Source organism: Balaenoptera musculus, chromosome 1 (genome assembly GCF_009873245.2).
Source record: "Balaenoptera musculus isolate JJ_BM4_2016_0621 chromosome 1, mBalMus1.pri.v3, whole genome shotgun sequence".
Taxonomy (NCBI): Eukaryota; Metazoa; Chordata; class Mammalia; order Artiodactyla; family Balaenopteridae; genus Balaenoptera; species Balaenoptera musculus.
In genome coordinates this window covers 136522654-136542421 of record NC_045785.1, presented here as the reverse complement: position 1 = coordinate 136542421, position 19768 = coordinate 136522654, and the positions used below count along the sequence as shown (strand labels likewise).

Here is a 19768-nt window from a genome sequence, read left to right as displayed (position 1 = left end):
AGTTAAGAAAACAGTCAAAACAGGTCATCTCCCACAGAAAAGCTGGCAAAACTGATAGTAAAGCATGTTCTGAGCAATAGGTATAGATAAAGATATAGATATAGATACAGATATAGAGAGAAATGTAGTCTTTGCAATATGGCTCAATAGATGGAAGCTTTCATTACATGGCAAATGCCAGGTGAGGCATTCTTCTGCTCTTTCTGCTTCTTTCTCCATACGCCTCCCCCAACCCATAGCCACCTCTAGGAAGTTGGGTCTTCAATATTCAGCCCTGACCCCAACCCTGCAGCCATCACCCAGGAAGCAATTCCCAAAAGGTAACACTGCAAACCTAGTAAATAGGCCCAAGTGATATGAAGCTCAATATCTTACTCACCTAGAGGCTGAGTTCCCAGCCTTCATTTCTCTAATGGAGTGATCACGATGTGAGCAGCCAGGCTGAGTCATAGCTACATGAGAGAGATGTCGATACTGCCTGGCTCAGCCAGACCAAGAGGCAGGACTGGGAATAGGCAACCCCTCCACACTGCCAGCCCCAGGCTGCCCCCAGCACTCTCCTTTGTATCCTATCGGTGACAAGGCAATCTGGGATGGAACAAGTGATTCCATTCTACTAGCATTTATTAAGTACCTACTCTGACCAGGCACAGACATGAATAGGGTTCAAAGACACAGTCCTGGCCCTCACTTCCCTGTTCCTACCCATGGGTTAGGAGTACCTTTGAGTTCTCATCCTCCCCTATCATTGCCCATCTATTCCAGAGACTATGACTTATTATTAAGACTAATATATAATAACGACTTCGAGTAATTTAGAATTCTCCAGGTGGCCTAACAAATGGTTAGAAATAGCATCTCTTGAATTGTTACCAGTACAAGAGAGATCCCAAGTTATGTAAGGTAATAATTTGTTAAAAGAATAGCAAATTCCACTGTCTTTAGAAGAAATGAGAATACATTAACCTTGGTGTTTCTCAGTCCCAGAATTTGCTTGAGTATTCAACAATACACGTTTTGTTGAATAAATGAATGGATGGATAGGTGAATGAATGAATGAATGAACAAGCCAATTAATGAAACAAGCTGGAACTTCGGGTTTAGTTTTTATGTATTAAACCATGAGAGTTAAGTAACGTGCCTTCTTAACCACAGAGCAGGGAGTTGGTTGTATTCCAAGCCCACAGAGAGAAGTCTTAGGATGGACACATGGGGCTCTGGTCCTCTTCAAGTCATACATGAAGCCTCAGCTCTGGGTCAGGGACATCTGCCTGATTATGTCGCTCCCTGAGCCCATTCCACATTGCTTCAAGGGGACCAAAGGAACATGCAATCACAGAGCTACAGAACCACGGAGCCTGTGAGGTTGTGAGGTCACTGATGGTGTGGGGAAATGAGCATTGAAGAAGGAACTTGGATCCAGAAGATACGGGCTCAAGCCCCAGCTCTAGTACCTCCTAGTATATATCATGTACCTTCTCTAAACCTTGGTTTCTTCATCTATAAAACAGGGATAACAAGATCCCATTTTGGGGATTATGAGGATTAGATGAATAATGTACATAAATTAACCTTCTGAACCATGGAGCTTCCTCAGCTTACAGACCTAAGAATTCTAAAGGTTACAAGGTTGAGAGTACAGGCAGAATGTGGTGGCCCAGGTCTCTCAACCACACATCTCTGAGCAAAAGGCAGTGATGGAAGGTCTTTGGCTGAGCCAGCTGTCTGGCACCTCAGCCCCCCACCCCTCCACCTCCCATCACACACTGAGAGCTGAGAAGTTGTACAGCCTCAGCCTGAGGCAGTGTCCTGCTCTAGTACCTGTCACTCCTCCTGTGCGCTGGAGGCGGATGTGGGGTGACACCTGGAGCTGAGGTAAGAAGTCAGAGCAGCCAGCACGGGCTGCCGCAGGGGCGGGTGTCAGAAAGCCTAAAGGAGGGGCTGCACTGGGCAGAGGTAAAACACCAGCCTTGGGTCAAAGGGCACAGTTCCAACTCCTGTATCTGCTGTCAAGGAGCTGGTGGTCTTGGGCTGAGCACTTAACCTCTCTGAGTACTGGATGACTCCTATCTAAAGCCTGATCTGCCGGCTTCCCTGGGCTGGTATTACAGTTGTAAGATGCCCCGTGGTTTTATTTAACACTATGAAAGACATATGCTGTCAGTTAAACTGTATCATGCCATTATCGTAGGACACGGGCTGATTTTAGAGATGCTGCAGCAGGAGAAATATGCATTTTAGAAGCCATGCAATGTGGTAGATGAAAGCACCATGTGAACAGAAGACAAAATCTGGTTACCCATTCCTGCGGGGTAGAACCGCAACCCTGAGCTCGGATCTCAAGAGTGCCAAGCCCTCTCCCTGGAGAGAAAGAATGAGTAGGTGCAGGAAGAACAGGGGCAAAGTCCTATTGGTTCAGATGGACAGCAGTTGCCTTTCAGCAAAGTTTGAAGAGCCACTAAGAATGGGAGATGCCCAGGCTTGGGGCAGAGAGAGCGGACAGGACCAGTGACTTGGCCAAGGGCTCAGCACCTGCGCCCACTCGTGTGCACCCCACACATGCAGGCGAGGACACAGAGGGCCTTCTTGGCCATGCTGACGAAGGACTCTACAAATCTGCCCCTTCGACAACCTGGCAACCTTCATTTGAAGGCAGTGCTTATGGCTCCCACCAGCCTTCTCTCGTTCCATCAAATGGCTGGCCCATTTCTTCCACCTTCCCTCACCCATCCTAGTTCCCAGGCCCCACCCCAGAAAGGCAGATTCTCCTTTAGAAGTACTTCAACCTGTCAAAATGTCTCTTAAAATGTGACATCCAAAAGATGTACATTGAGCATCTTTAATAATTATTTATAATAGCCAAAACCAGAAAGCAATCTAAGTCTCAGATAATTGCAAAAATGGAGAAGTAAGCTGGGTACATCTATTTAACAAACTGCTGATCAGTCCTTACAGATTTTTACCAGAATATGGAGTAATATGTACTATGCCCATACTATACTGAGAAAAGGTAGCACAATTACAAGCATTGAAAGGAGAGCTTGCTTAGCATTAAAGGGGCTGGAAGGAAATACCACAAAATAATCAGGAATTTTTCTTAATCAGTGACTGTTTTCTTTCTTTTGATTTTTCTGTATTTTTCAAATTTTCCTTAATGAACATAGAATAGTTTAAAGTAAAAATAAATAGACTAGAAGAGAAATTTCAAATGGCCTCTGACACATATAGGCCTCAATGAGACCAAGAATTCAAGCAATTGTAGCATATAATCCATATACATTACAGTACTCTTCTTTTAGACAGAATCATATTTCTAAAATGACGCAGACTCATTTAGGCCTTTTACTGTACATATCTTCCTTGACTTACAATGAGGTTACACCCTGATAAACCCATCATAAGCTGAAAACAACGTAAGTCGAAAACACATTTAATACACCTAACCTACTGAACATCATAGCTGAGCCAAGTTACCTTAAACGTTCTTAGAACACTTGCATTAGCCTACAGTTAGGCAAAATCATCTAACACAAAGCTTATTTTTTAATAAAGTGTTGAATATCTCATGTTATTTATTGAATACTGTACTGAAAGTGAAAAACGCAATGGTTGTATGGGTACACAATGCTTGTCAGTGTATCGGTTGTTTATCCTCGTGACGTCAGGGCTGACTGGGAGCTGTAGTTGCTGCTGCCCAGCATCACAAGAGAGTATCATACTGCCTATCGCTAGCCCAGGAAGAGATCAAAATTCAAAATTCGAAGTACAGTTTCTACTGAATGCGCATTGCTTTCACATCATCGGAAAGTCAAAAAATCAGAAGTCAAACCATCATAAGTTGGGGATTACCTGTATAGTATATATTATTTATTTTAGGGACATTTAAAACATCACCCAGTTATTAGCAAAAGTCAAAAGATAACAATCGTCGGTGATGATGTGGAGAAAAAGGAACCCTTGCGCATTGTTGGTGGAAATGTAAATTGGCGCAGCCACTATGGAAAACTGTATGCAACTTCCTCAAAAGAATTAAAAATAGAACTACCATATAATCCAGCATTTTCACTTCTGGATATATATCCAAGACAATGAAATCATTATCTTGAAGAGATATCTACAATCCCATGTCCATTGCAGCATTATTCACAATAGCCAGATATGGACACAACCTAAATTTCCATCGATGAATGAATGGATAAAGAAACCGTGATACAGGTACACACACACACACAGAGGAATATTATTCAGCCTTTGAAAAGAAGTAAATCCTGCCATTTGTAACAACATGGATGAACATGAAGGATATTATGTGAAGTGAAATAGAGAAAGACAAATGCTGCATGATCTCAATTATATGTGAGGTCTAATTTTTTTAAAAGCCGAAGTCATAGTAACAGAGGAAGGAATGGTGGTTACCAGGGGCTGGGAGTACAGGAAAAGGGAAGATATTGATCAAAGGGTACAAACTTTCAGCTACAGATGAATAAGTTCTGGAGACCTAGTATTCACCATGGTGACTATAGTAAATAATAATGTATAACATACTTGAAATTTGCTAAAAGTGTAGATGTCAAGTGTTCTCACCACCAAAAAACAAACAAAAAAAGTAACCATGAGAGGTGATGGATATGTTAATTAGCTTGATTGCAGTAATCATTTTACAATGTATACATATATCAAATCATCACATACATAATACATAAATATATACAATTTTTATTTTTCAATCATACTTCAATTAAGCTGGGGAGAAAACCCCACAAAACATCATCCAGGTGTACTGCAGTCTTTGACCATGTACTTCTGAAACACTATGCAGAAGGTTTATCTTTATACACTAAATCACATTTTGAATGCAGTAGTAGAATTTTCTTTTAGAAAAATAACCTTCAGAAAATCCTCTTGTAAGGCAACAGATGTTTTAAAACATAAAGAGTCATCTCCATCTACTTATCTGTTCCCTATATTAAAGGGTTCGATGCTCGTGAGCTTCCATTTATACATTCTAGTCAATTGCCCCTTCAACTTTTTCCCTTTCACTTAATCACAACTGACATGAAGGTTAAACATATGAGGATTATGTCTATTGCAGAAGATATAATGAAGAGATGCAAATAGTCTCAAACTGTCACTCTTGTCAGATTTTACCTACGCCCACTCCTCTGGCTATTCCCTGGGGTGGGGGGGAAGGTCCTCTTTGCTCCCCTCTGCCTTTGGTCAATCATAATGGTAGCTCATATCTCCCCACTCCTCACTTTTCCACTCCACTCTCATCTTGTCCTCACGGGTTTGAACAACTGGGCAGCCGGCTAAGGGAATTTCCATGCCACACCCCTTGCTGCCACACCCACACAGGACCCACCTGGCCTGACTGCTCCCCTCCCCTGCAGTTACCAAGAGCAACCTGATACGAAGACACACAAGAAGCCACAGAAGCCCAGGCAGGCAATGCCCATCATCGCCAGTCCCAAGGTCCATCACATATGCTGCCAATAGCGCTGGATCAACCCCAGTATAGGTATACTATATTCATTTACAAAAAACGACTGTCGAATAGTTAAATAAATGTACTGCCATCATATATGCTGCTTACGACACAACGCAGTATTACTATGTTAACTTCCAGAGGGATGCGTTATCAGACATTTTCGTGTGATTCAGTTTTATACCTCATCGGATAATAAATAGGTATAAATCTGTAAATCGTAAAAAATTCTGTTGTCAGGACACGAGTCTCAATTATCAGTTCAGAAAATATACTTAGAGTCTTTTCCAACCTCCAGAAGAAAACTGCACCTAATGGCATCTTCTGGCCCATTTTGGGGGGGGGGGGTGCCCTCAGGCTAGGGCAAGCCGCTTGCTTTAGTGAAAAGGCTCACTTGGAAACGTCTGTGCATCCCTAGCCAAACACAGAATGGGAAACCAGAAGCAGCAGCGCCAGACCTTGGGTCCACGGCCTCTGCCGAACGTCACGCGCATCTCCAGAGTCCTCGCACTCCCCTGCAGGTGGCTCAGCCCCGTGGGAATCTCACCCTTGAACTTCTTCCCCCACCGAATTCTGCCTTCCCACCCCCAGGTTCCTCGCACCAGCCGCTTCTTTACCCCACAGGCCCCTCCACACACAAAGACGAGACAGGAAGAGGACTCACCCACTGAGGACCACGATGAAGTCCATGACATTCCAGCCATTGCGGAGGTACGAGCCCTTATGGAAGATGAACCCCAGGGCTACGATTTTGATCCCAGCTTCAAAGCAAAAGATCCCGATGAAATACGGTTCTGTCTTCTCCTGTGGGACGAAGAACAGAGGTGCTGGTTAGAGAAGGACTGTGCTTCATCAGACACGGGCCAAGGCACACCCTGGCTAGCTACCCTCTCTGCATTTCCTCTCTCCTACAGGACACCTGGACGTCTGCACTAAGCCAGCCCCACGTACGGGTGAGGGTGCTGCGGGACTCAGGGAGAGCACAAGAGCAAGGGAAGCCAGCTACAGAAATGGATGAATGTGGGGCTCATGCCCAGGACCGGCCATCTTCCCACGACAATGACCAACGGTACTGGCTTTGCCTTGAAGGGGTCAGCTTTCCCATTGCTGGCCTTCACTTATGTTGGAAGCTTAAGGGTTCGTTCTCATCCATGGGTTATCAGGCTGGAGCCACTTACCCATACATTTGGATTTTAAGCATTTTGTTTGCTCTCTTTAGAGGGAATACTTTAGACACATGGATGATTTCTTTATAGAGAATACGGACAAACGTTTAGGAAGTTCGGAACAGTGAATGCACATAGGCTTTGAGCATCCTTCATGCTCTCTCCCTTACTCCCCCTCTTCCTCTCACTCCCAAAGTCCCTCAGAAAGAGGAGAGAAGTGTGTGTGGACCCCGTGTCCTCCCTTTCTTCTTGCCTGGCTTCCATGCAGTGTATACACAGAACTTCCTGGGAGCAGAAATTTAAAAGGTCAGTCCTCTTGTCTTTATGAATCCCAATGGGACTTGTTACCAACTTGTCCCTCAGCAAAGAACAAACTCACAGAACCGTACAGAAGGGAAGGGAGCCAGGTGAAGAAGCAAAGGAGAAGGGAACCAGGCAAGAGGAAGAACAGGGGGAAAGAAAGATGAGAAGGAGGGAGGCACCTACCAGTCTGCGGGACATTGGGGTCTTGTCATCCTCAGGAAGATGCTGCTCCAGGGCCAAGACGATGCAGTTGGCAATGATGGTGGCCAAGATCATGTACTCAAACGGCGTGGGAAAGGAGGAGTTAAGAAACAGATTCACCAAAGAGAGAGGGACACAGCCTCCAAGATGGCTGTGTACATCAATACACAAACTTTATCAACCCACACTGTGTCTGTGCAGTCTGCATGACTGATATGAGCAAACAGGCAGGTAGGACAGTGGATGGTCCTTAGCATGTGGAACTGTAACCATTTCTGATTCGGCTCTGAACACAAAGTATCTTCTCAAGAAAAGAAAGAGTGTAGCCACTAAATAATATATTAGACATATGGTAGACACTCCAGACACTTAGTGAATTCAGTGACATATCCAGGAATTAACCAGGACTAAAAAGGGAAGTGGGACGAAGGGAGGAAGAAACACTGATGCTGTTGCAGGCTCCCCGTTCTTCTCAGTCTTCAAACCACTGGACTGTATAATGATGCTTCAGCAAGGATCCAGCTGTGGCTGTTCGTTGCTGCCTCGGGGAATCACACCTATAGTGCCCTCTTCTAGAACCTCTGCTCGAATAAATAGAAGAAGAGCCCTTGGAAAAGGAACGATTCTCTCCATGAGCTCCCTTTTATTTTAATATCCAATTCAGGAAAATCTATAATGAGGCCAGGAGAAACTGGCTTTGTCCCACCTTACTTTCTCCTAAGCATCTACATCTATAGGAAACAGACAGACAAATCATTAGTCTGCATTCAGGGCAGCAAAGTCCGGGCCTCTAGGAATCAAACTACAAATGAATGGATAATGAATTCAGGCTTCGTTTTCTGTTGCATTTTTCTGAAGATGGGTGAGTGGGCTCCCTGCGACTTTTTGAAAAACAGGACTACGATTCTAGTGCCAGCATCCTTGACTCCCGCAGAAAGGTTGTGCCGTAAGCCCAGGGGAAGGCAGGAGGGGGGCACTTCTAGAAAAGAGAGAGGGAATCACCGGCTCCAGGATCACTCAGCACGTGGGATTTCATTCTATAACTACGGTTGTGACAAACAGAAGTGAGCTGTTGCCACTGGTCTTGCTGAGCAACCTGTGATCTGGCAGCTTCTGGAATCCAGGCAGGAGAGATGAGTAGTAAGTCTGATAAAGTGGAGGGAAGGGAAGGGATCTTGTCTCCCCACACATTCAAGCTGGCTGTGTAGGATGTAGGGCCCAGAGCCCTCCCTAGGGAGTATAGAAGGAGGGCAAATCATAAACACGCCTCCATGCCTCCCCATCCCCACCGGGATATGTGTGTCGGTGAACATCAGTGGCAAAGAAGCACTCGTGGCATCTCTGAGACGGGTAGGGCAGAGGTGGTATGTGCAAGATGTGAGCTGCCCCAGCGGCTGCTCTAGTCCTGGAGCTGGAATGGGAGGCTGCAGGGGGTGAGATGGCTGGCCGCATCCGAGCCTCCAGAACTGTTCATTCTCATTTAGCAGCACCGCTCCCTGCCCCCTGCCCCCATGCAACCCTGAGTCACAGCCCATTCTCCAGCAGCTGGCCATCCTCCCTTCCCACACACCCCAACACTCACACAGGACTCATACCCTGGGGACAGTTCTGCTGGCCTCTAGGACCCAGCCACTGGATCTGAAAACTGGTTGGATGGGGCTCAGAGGACCTCAGAGCCAGCCTCCTGCCTCCATACCCTACTGTGCTGGCTGAAACCCTCTCAGTCAGAGGGGAGCCTCACCACATGGAAAGCCCCCCAGCACACCTCGCCACTCTTCCTCCTTCCATCCTTCTGGGCACCGAGCATGGCCCCTGAGAGCTAAACATGTCAGCAAATACACACCAGAGATGCTCACCGCACTTACAAGCCTACTTTCTTGTGACAAGTGCCCACACACAGCTCACCCAGGGGTACCAGTGCCCACAAATCACAGGGGGAGTTCTCCTCCTTCCCATCATGGGCTCTAATCCAGAGCTCTGAACAAGTGCAGGATGACCAGGACCACACCAGGATCTGGTGTCCCATAAGCCCTCTGAATAGGCTAGCCTGTCCTTGGCCTGGTTCAGACACCCAGAATTCCCCAGACCCAAATGGTAAAATGAAGATGGGAACATGGCAGAAGTGGAGACCCAGGAATCCATGCCCTTTCCTGAGAACAAGCCCAGGGAATCGGTACAGATAGGGAACCAAGAACATGACAACAAGCCAATGACAAATGGCAAAAGAAGTGAAGGGCACTTGGGGCATGTTTCTAAGATGCAGGCCACAGGATACTAGTGCTACAGGAACTTGCAATCAAACGAATGAGGGAAAGCCTGGGTTTGGTCAAGGTGAGCAGGTTTCCTCCCAGCAGGGTGCTTGGAGCCTTTAATACTCTTGTACACAGCATGCACCCCCTCCCCCAAAGGGGGCTGGGAACAGGACACAGCACTCCCAAACTTCTTCACCATATAACCCTTCTGTCAGAGCATCTCTCCTGGGGATGCTGTTCATAGGAACACATCTGGGGAGCCCTGATACAAAGGGCAGAGCTCACGGCCAGTCCCCAAGGGTGCGGGGGATGCGAGGATGGCGGCTCTGACAGGAGTGAAATTAATGCCTCTTCCACTTCACGCCCTGTCCTTGTCTCTAACAAAAATGTTCACAAAGTGTCAGGCTTGGCCAGCCCTTTGCCATGGCTGGAAGGCCCCACACAAGTTCAGAAGGCTACTCGGTGGGTCCAAGGGGCCCAGCACGTGACCTGGGAAGCAGGACCGGTGACACGCATGTTCACATTCAAGCTGCAGATGTCGTGCACTCTCATTGATCTACTGGGGGGACAGGCTTCTTCTCCTGAACACCTTCGAGGGACAAGCACAGACTTAAAAGTAAAGGAGCTCTTAGTTGCTGACTTTCAGGCAAGGCAGCTCCTGTTGGCTGTGCATCTCCAAGGCTTTCCACCCAGCAATGCCCGCTTGGGCTGCCGCAGCCCCTCTGTCGCCCCATTCCTCATGCCCACTTCCACACCTGCATCCTCCTGGCCAGACAGTCTAAGCATACAGCTCCCTGCTAGGACCGGTAAGCTCACCTAGCCCAGAACGTCCAGGTGCAGATAGATGAGGCTTCTGGGGGACACAGGGCTAGCTCCTTGGCCATTACCAAGGGCGCTCAGTGCGGGAGAAAGGCTGACGAGCCAGACTTCCTGTGACCAGACAGGTATCTGGATGGCCGAGAATTCATGAGGGCTCAACAAGTGGCACCACCTATGCCCCAGGAGGCTAGAATCTAAAAGTGAGGGTTTGGTAATTCAGTTTCTGAGAAGACCCCGTTCCCACATCCTCCCGACAAATCCTCTGCCTGCAGTCTGATGTCTAAGGGCCCATTCAGAGCAGTGATCCTTTGGCTTGAAATTCTGAAAACCTCAGGGAATTCCCTGGCGGTCCAGTGGTTAGGACTCCGAGCTTCCACCGCAGGGGGCACAGGTTCGATCCCTGGTCAGGGAACTAAGATCCCACAAGCCGCGTGGCAAATTTTGAAAACTTCAAATGCACATACCCTGGAGAGGGATGTCCCTTTCGGCCTTATAGAGCATCTCGACCTCAGGATGAATTCACGTCTGGGGCAATTAAGGATCTGAGGTGAAATTTTGGTGCAGAAGTAAAGGTGAAACTATGGGAATTCTGTGTATCTGTGACTAGGTGAAAGAAAGAAGGGGGACAGGGAAATTTTAGGAAAGGAGAGCAGGAGAGAACACCCAGCTCGGCCCAGGCCCCAGCCACTCCCCCTTACGGCCCTTTCCTTTAACCTCTTGTTCACTTCCCTTTCTGAAGAAAGCACAAAGAATGGGCGCTTACATCTCAGTGATTTTGCTTCCTCCTGCAATGGCCTTTCTCCTCCTTTCTGGTCATATATCAAGATGCAGGTGAAATATCACCTTGTCTCTAAAGGCTTCTCCCTGTGCCCCACAGCTCTCTGCGTGGTACAATTTTATCATCCCTCCTCATACTGATCTCCCCCAAGAAACTATGCCTAGAAAGCAGGGACAGTGTTTTGTTCACCTCTCCACTGGTGGCTCTCGGCAGAGCTCCTGGCACACAGTAGGAGCTCACTCAGTGTTAAGCGCAGGCATGAATGAAAGGGGGGCATCCCCGTCCGTGAGCTGTAGCCCCACTGAGGAGCTCTCACGAAGACCAGGTTGTAGTCACTCCCACGGGCTCGGGCCCCCAGCTTGGGAGCTGACTCAGGGGCACCGCTCCCTGTCTTCCTGAAGCAGAAGTTCAAACCCCTTACCAAGGGCTCTGCTACATCTCCCAGGGGAAGAGCCTGAACTGCAAGTAACAGCCCACAGGGCACAAGGATGCACCTCGCAGGCTAGGCAAAGATGTGCTTGGAAAGGTCAAAGGAAGCTCCGTGTTGCCAAGGCCTCAAAGAACAACGCCCTTCATGAAACAGAATGGAAGTCTGTCCAGGACTCTGATGCCTTCTGCCCAGGAATTCAGAGACTCCCATGACATCCTGTGCCTGACACCAAACGCATTTTGGAGAACACTCTCTCTCCCTGGTGTCTGCACTGTTTGTAGCTTGAGATTTTGATCATATGGAGCTGATGGAGCAATGAGGGAGCCTGAGGGCAGGGGCTTTGTTTGACTCAGGGACCTCTGTACCCCAGTGTCCAGCACACAGTGGTCACCCCATGACTGGTTTTTAACTAATTAATAATGTAATCAATCAATTCAGAAGCGAATAGCACAAGAAAACCAGAGCCGGAGCTATCCTTACAAAAGCTACCCATACTTTCTCTACACAGTACACCCATTTGAACTTTGTATGCTGTATGCCGTGTACACACATTAGCTCTTCAGAAAAAGACACCAGCATGCATAAAAGACCCCTTTAATGTAAAAACAAATTTTTTTTTACAAGCAAAGGAAAAAAATCTGTCTTGCTAGAAGGATAATGAGTTTTCTTGGGGTAGTAGGATTTCTTCTTTACTCCTTTACGCATTGTGTTATAATGAGCATGTATTCATTTATAATTATAAAATCAATTAAAGCTATATCTATTCTGAAAAAACCAAACCAACACCAAAACCCATGCCAACCTGAGGGTCATGGAAATCAGCACAAGATTTCTGAGAGGATCAAACACAGGAGAACAAAGGGACTGGACCGAATGAGGAAATGACCATGGAAATTCTTTGAAACCTGCAAAGACGCCTCTTCTCTGCATCAGTCTCGCTGTGTGCTCACTAGGGGCCTCATTTTATAAACTTCCTTGGCAATCTCCCCAAACACCCCTTCACTCCTTTCTCGCTCTGAGCCCATTAATGAGGACCTGTGTCACTCCAACACTCCCTTTCCCATCTCGCAGCTTCAAGACAATCATTAGGGAAATGATAAAAATAGGTTCCCTTATTGATTTATCTCCTTTACCCAATGCTCCTTCCTTCCAATGGTTGACTTGTTTCCTTAGCAACACAGCTAATTTGAGCAGCACGACTTGGCCTGCACACCTGCTATTTGTTCATCTCCTTCCTGAAGCCCAGAAAGCTGGGGCAGGGGAGAGAGAGGACTGCCCTACCAGCTAGCTACTGACTACCATGGTGGCACTGGCTCTGCTTGTCAACAGAGCCCTGGGGGCCTGGCCTGGGAGCTGAGCCCTCCCTTTGCTCACCCAGCAGGGCTTCCCCATCCACACCTCACAGGGACTGATGTGCAGGTACAGGACTGGGAAGGACTTAGGGCCCGAGCAGCAAATCTGGGGCGTCCCCAGGGAAACATGCACCTCTATACCATCAGGAGGCTGATCCTAGACCCTTATACTCTCAGCTGCTTCCTCTCAGAGCTGTGACGCTAGAATACCAAGGAGGAGACTGAAAGAGCTCAGAGGGCTGAGGGCCCACGGGGGACAGGCAGTCAGATGGAACTCTGTGCCCTCTCTCCAACCCCTGGCCTAATGGAGAATGTGCTTTTGTGGGGGGCAGCCTGTGGCCACCTAGGCACTTCCTGTAAACTCCTGGGGAGTCTAGAACAGCACAGTCTGAGAGGCAGCAGGCCTCAGGACCCATTGCCACCCCTCACCCCAGGCCGAGAGCACGCCCCCTACGGGCAGGTCTGTCTCCTTTCCTCCTGTCCATCCCTGCCTCCTGTTTGGGGATGTCTAATTCTAAGAGACGGAAGAGTCTCAGAAGACGGCCTGGGCAGCGTTGTGCACACCCCTCCACTCCTCCCTCACCTGCACAGAAATATCATTCTAACCAGTGGAATGTTGACTCAAAAACAGTCATGGGGCTTCCCTGGTGGCGCAGTGGTTGAGAGTCTGCCTGCCAATGCAGGGGACATGGGTTCAAGCCCTGGTCTGGGAGGATCCCACATGCCGCGGAGCAACTGGGCCCATGAGCCACAACTACTGAGCCTGCGCGTCTGCAGCTTGTGCTCCGCAACAAGAGAGGCCGCGATAGTGAGAGGCCTGCGCACCGCGATGAAGAGTGGCTCCCGCTCGCCGCAACTAGAAAAAGCCCTCGTGCAGAAACGAAGACCCAACACAGCCAAAACTAAATTAATTAATTAATTGATTAATTTAAAAAAAAAAAAAACAGTCATGGGGTGAGGGGTGCTGCCTAGTCTGTGATTCCCTCAAACACAACACCAAAGGGATATTTTAAATATGAACAACAGTGAAATCCAGCTATCCAAGATCTTCGTGCTGCCTTTTTAATATGAGAAGAATTAGAATCTTCCTCGAGACGTGGAATGCAATGGAGAAAACGTACCTTGGCAATGGAAACCAGAGCCACGGCTCTCCATGCAAAAGTCACCCCGACATGATATTCGAGTCAGAGAAAACCACCGCCACCCGCTCCCCCAGAACCAAAGGAGGACAACAAAAGGATCAAAGTCTAAGATGATACATGAATATGTACACACTAATATATATAAAATAGATAATCAACAAGGACCTACTGTATAGCACAGGAAACTCTACTCAATACTCTGTAATAATCTATAATAGCAAAGAATCTGAAAAAGAATAGATACATGCATATGTATAACCGAATCACTTTGCTGTACACCTGAAACTAACACAACATTGTAAATCAACTATACTCCAATATAAAATAAAAATTTTTTAAAAACCCTTTGAAAACTGCAAGGTGCTAAACAAATGCACAGTCGTTTTTATTCTCCTACTAAATCAATCTTTAAGCACTGCTCTGGCTCTAAGCTTTGGGGGAAGCATCTGTTAGGGGTCACAGCCTCTGGAAGCGGGCTGGCTGGCTGCAGCCACGGGTTGACATTGAAGAGACCCACCGCAATAAAGGATTTAAAAGAAAATTATGGTAATGGGCCTCCGGGAAGAGAGCAAAGACATGTGGCCCAGAACCTCCTGGGAATATGGAAAGCACATCCAAACACCAGTCCCCAGAGGAGGATTTATGAAGCTGATGGCTCTGATGCAATCTCGCACAGTGATTAGAAGGAACATTCATCACACCCAAGGCCAGGGCTAAGAACAGGAGGGGTTGAACCACCACAGAGGTCCGGCTCTGGCTCCTACAGACCCTGATGGAAATGCAGTGAGATCATGCTGGTGAGATCATATCCCCCGGCCTGGGCTGCAGAGAACAATACATCTGCCCTGGAGGGACCAGTAATAGGGAAGAGATGAGACTTAGGCCTAAAACCCAGATATGGCCAGAGCCACCACCATCGTTTCCACATGCAGTGTCTGCACCCCTCCCTAGAGGCTGACATTCTCACAGGAATAGCTGTCTCCTAGCCTTTCCACACACGTCGTGTGTACAGTTCTTCAATGCCTCACAGACTGAAAAAAAAATTAAAACCAGCCCTGTTAGGCCTGGGGCCAGCTCTCCTTCCTGGAAGGATGTTTCACCTTTTCTCCAGATTGTGGAATGAAGTAGGAGGAAATATGAGATAAAAAGATTGAGCCAAGAGGGCTTTCTAACAGCTCTCAGCAAGCCTTCGCAGCCCTGCCCCACTGAGGCCAGGTTCAGAGGTTAGCCACGGTCCAAGGGAGCCTCGGCCCAGTGGCTAATATGCTTCTGGATGGGCTCCTCCTGGACTTCTCTGAACTTGCTCCCATGGCTGACCTAGGAGGACAGTGCGTCCAAAGAAGACTCATCCAGAAAAGGGAATAAATAGAGACACTGTATTCTGTGGGGTTCTGAGGGGCTACAGATAAATTTTTCAATTTCCTGAAAAACAATGTTAAGCATCTGAACGTATCAATGTATGAACCACTCTCATCTCTGGGGCAAGTCACACCCTCAACTGCATTCCCAGCCCTTTTCTCAGTCCTTATATTTAGGTTTCCAGGCTCTGTCCCGGGCTCGTCAACAGAGGGTGGACCACATGTTGCCACTGAAGGGCAGGAGGGCTAAACCCCTGTGCTTCCTCATGTGACAGAAGAATCAGTACAAAATTCTGGCTGCAAATCTGGAAATCCATCCTGGATCTCTCCTTCCTTTCCCACCCCCATGGCAGCAGAAACGCACTGTTAACAAGCAGAAAAATGGGGTGGAAGGCTCTGCATACTTCGTGTTGTCCCATTTCATTATCTCATTGCTTTCCTCACTAGAATTTTTCTCGTCTTAAAAAAACAAAAAAAAACCCAACTCGTCTTAAAGAAAAACAACAACAAAAAACAGATTGAAAAACCAAACCCCTTTTCTTTTTTTAAAACAAAACAAAACAAAAATGTATCATGTGACTTCCAGCCTTAACATTAGTTTTTTAACTTTGGTTTCCATGGTGGTGGGATGCAACCTGCCATCACCATGACAACAGCTGCCTCTGTTCAAATTCACCATATGACAGGCAGGCCTGAACACACCTCTCTCCCTCTCTCTCTGTCAAGAAGATGGAAATGCCATTACACCTACTCCTAAAGACTTAAATCCTAATGAATGAAAAACAAAGGAAGCAATGTTGAGAATACAGCAAAGAGGCAGAGACCCCCCCCCCACCCCACCGAAAGAGGCTTTCTGTTTGCCGGTACAGTCCCACTGCTCTCCTAGGGAGGTCAATGGACTCAGTTACCCAAAACAAAGATCCCTAGCATTACCCTTGCAATGTTGGCTGTGTAGCTGCATTGAACTTTTCATTGCTTTTAGACCAAAGAACTCCCGTCTGACACCCATGTCCCTGCCCTCTATATAAGATGACTAAAAGGAAGTTCACATGATTGCCAATTTGGTTAACCCGTGCTGAGGTCAGTTCCAGAGTCAGCCGAGCCCCAATTCCAAAAGGATGGGAAGTGGCGATTCTGTGGAACTCAGACAGCACCGGCTTCCTTCTCTCTTTTGTCTCACTAACAGTCAGCTGGATAAGTCTTAACAACTTCCCTTTTTGTGTGTCTGACTGAATCCTGGACTCAAAACGCTGTCATTCGACACAGAGTTTTGGTGATCAGGAGACAAATGATTGAACGCTAGAGAAAAGGGAAGAAAGAAAGGGGGAACATTAAAAGCCTCTGGAAGGAAAACAAAACAGCGGTGGGAAAATTACCTGTTTCAGAAACCAGAATCTGTGTTTTGATGACACTCTGATGAATTCAAGCCCATCATTCTGCATTCTGGCAGCAATGTGCATTTTAGGGAAAGAATGTGGGCTGCAATCAGCAACCACACCCAAGGCTGTAGCCTACTCCACATCCACACTCACTCCGTGGGGCTCAGACGGTACTCTGAGTGTAGAAAGAGAATGAAAAGCCTTTTGTGAAGAAGTCCACAGATCATCTCTGGGAGAAGTTCTCGTTTTCCTCTAAAAACCCTGCCACTGCACCCCAATATTCAAAGACACCTACTGAGCCTCCAAACCACATGAGAACACGTTGAACACACTAAGGATACTCAGCTTGGAAAGGGAAGACTTGAGAGAGACATCACAGCTGTTTTCAAATATCTGAGGGGCTAGCTTGTCAGAGGGGGGCTTTGATGTCGTCTAAGTTGTTCCGAAGGGCAAGGCTGAGACCACTGGGTGGAGTGCCCACCCAAAGGCAGATCTGCGGCAATACAGAGAAGTTCCACTGTTCCACAAGTGAATGGACTATTTTGTTAAGTAGTAAACTAACTGTTGTACGAGTAGATGTTTAACAACCAGCCCCTCTGAAGAGAGAAAAGCCCTGATGTGTAGCATGTGTCAATTTCTGGAGTGTAAAGACTGTCTCCATGGCGACTGAGGCTACCAACTTGACACCAATGCACATGGATTTGGGAAGAGATACACACAGTTGAAACCCACAAGCTGGGACTAGCCAGTTCCACACACCACTTACTCTAAGTTCCATGTCTCTGGGAGACCATCAGGGATACTGAGGAAGAGGTTCCTGTATTTGATAGCAGTTGAGCTGGATCAACCCTCCTATGCATAAGGAGTTAACAAATGGGAAGGAAGAAAGTCAATGAGTCTTCGGTCTCTTGCTCAAGGGCCTCATAGGTCAGCATGACTCCCTCTGTCCCTTAGACTCAAGTTGCTCTCTTAGCAGGACCTGCCTTCATGAAGTCTGAAGCATCACCCGTATCACAGAAGGCTGGTACCTGTGTGGCAGGATGTGTGCCAGAAGCAGCCACGGGTGAATTGTTGGCCAGCACCATGAAACATAAGAATTAATCATCCCATTCTCTCAGGTTAAATTCCGGGAGACCCAGGGGGCTCCTGCTATATCACCGTAGCCTATAAGAGAACTGAGAGAAACCTACCAAGACACATGATTAAAAGCACAATCCAAGGAAACAAATCAGGTAAAGGCTCACCTCTTATTCTGGAAGATCAGCGGATCTCAGCCTTTGCTACACAGTAGAATCACCTGGGAAGCTTTTAAAAATTAAGGATACAGGTATCCCATCTGTAGAAATCCTGATTTAATTTGTCTCAGCTACCATCTGGGCGTCAGCATTTCTAGAAGGACCTAGGCTGATTTCAATGTGCAGCCAGGGAGAAGAACATTGCCTTCAGTGCTGGAGGCCATGACAGCTAATGGTGTCCTCAACTCAGCTGAGATAACAAATGAGGAAACAGAATCCCAGAGGCACCTCGGTAAGAGCTGAAAGGTGCCTTAGAGCTCTCTTAACTGATCCAGCACGCTCATTTTATAGATGTAGATACTGAAACCAGAGCAGGAATAAGACTTTTCCAGAGCCACGACTAGAAACCTCTATGGATTCCTGAAAAGCTTAGGAACTGATTATCAGAGCGATCAAATAAAACTCCCTAGCTTCTTGGCTTGAATGGACAGTTCTAAAAGAAAGGTATCTTCTCACTGAGTTTACTGCCCCATCCCTGCTCGACTGTTCTCAAGAGCGTATCTCTTAAGGTAGGGTGTGGATAGGGTACCTTTGTCAGGACCACTGAAGAGTCCAGAAAACATTCTGAGATGACTGCTCACCTCAGCAGCCATTCTCCCATCTGCTGGGATGTGATCTTGGTTTTACGCTGGGTAGAAGCCCATTGCCTACTGAGTACCACCACTTCATAACGTTCTCCAGCAATATTTTTGGGAAAGGAAAACATCGACCACTGTTCTGAATCACTGCTTCCCATTCTCATTGGATCTGTGCTGGTTGGCGTCTCTTAAATTTTCCTTCTCTTGTCCATTCCTTCTCTTGTCTACTTCTTCTTAATTAAGTCCTTTCTTATTAATCATGATCCAGCCGCCTATGCCCCAACCCAGAGAAACACTAAAAACATATACCTGCTAACGAAAAACAGGAGGAAAACATCCCAGAAAGAGGATGAGGGGATAGAAGGATAATGACCGAGTGGAGAAACAGTACTGAAGAAAGCGCAGAGGAAACGTGATAAAAAAGGAGCCCCGGGCTGAGAGTCAGGAGGCCTGGGTTCCAGCCCTGACTCTGTCACTTACTGAGAGACCAGTGACAAGTCACTTAACCTCTCTGACTCTCAGCTTTCTTACAGATAAAGGAAGGTTTGATTAGAGTTTCTCTTAGGTCCCCGTAACTCTAACATTCTATTAGTCTGTGGTGCTAATAAGCAACATGATGGGAAGGGAAGTGAGACAGAAAGGGGGAGAGCCCATCATTACAACTGAGAGAAGCCACTTTTCGCGAAGCTACTAATGAGTACATCCAACAATAACACCCAAAGCAGAAGTCCTGGCACACCTAGGAATACATTTCAAGTGTCTAAAGTCAATGGAAACACTTCTAAATTTTCAATAGCAGGAGCTCCGTGACAAGCTGGACTGGCTAGAAACACCTCTAAGAGATAGTTAATAAAAAGTCAGAATCCTCCAAATGGTGGCCTGAAGGTGAACCTGAGGCTCCTTTTCCATAAACCTACTGTAAGCCTTTTCTGCACTCTCTGTCGGGATAGTAAAGTCTTTTCTGCAGCCTCTCTGTCCCCACAGCCCCCATGTCCTTAACAAGCCGCAAAGGTAGAAGCATTCAGTAAAAGGTGAAAGTTCAAAAAAAGTCATAAATGTTGTCTCCTCCACACTACCACTCACACTATGGGTGTCCCGGAAAAGGGAGGGCTGAGAACAGACCTTTTGAGGGCTGGAAAAAAGAAAATGGACTTGATATGCTAATACTCAAAAGAAAAGGAGAATTGGCACTTCCAAATCAAAAGTCCTTTGCAGAGTGATGACGTCTGA

At 47.0% G+C, this 19768-nt stretch overlaps 1 protein-coding gene across 3 annotated transcripts in view; it reads right to left on the bottom strand.

The window, feature by feature from the left end:
* The window catches only part of CACNA1E (calcium voltage-gated channel subunit alpha1 E), a 305317-nt gene that overhangs the window by 270597 nt on the left and 14952 nt on the right, over positions 1 to 19768 (bottom strand). For all 3 annotated transcript variants that reach the window (XM_036833529.1, XM_036833538.1, XM_036833546.1), the window contains exons 2-3: positions 7138 to 7243; positions 6150 to 6289 (exon numbers count right to left, since the gene is read on the bottom strand). In XM_036833529.1, coding sequence (XP_036689424.1) covers positions 6150 to 6289; positions 7138 to 7243 — 246 coding nt within the window. The remainder of the gene's footprint in view (positions 1 to 6149; positions 6290 to 7137; positions 7244 to 19768) is intronic.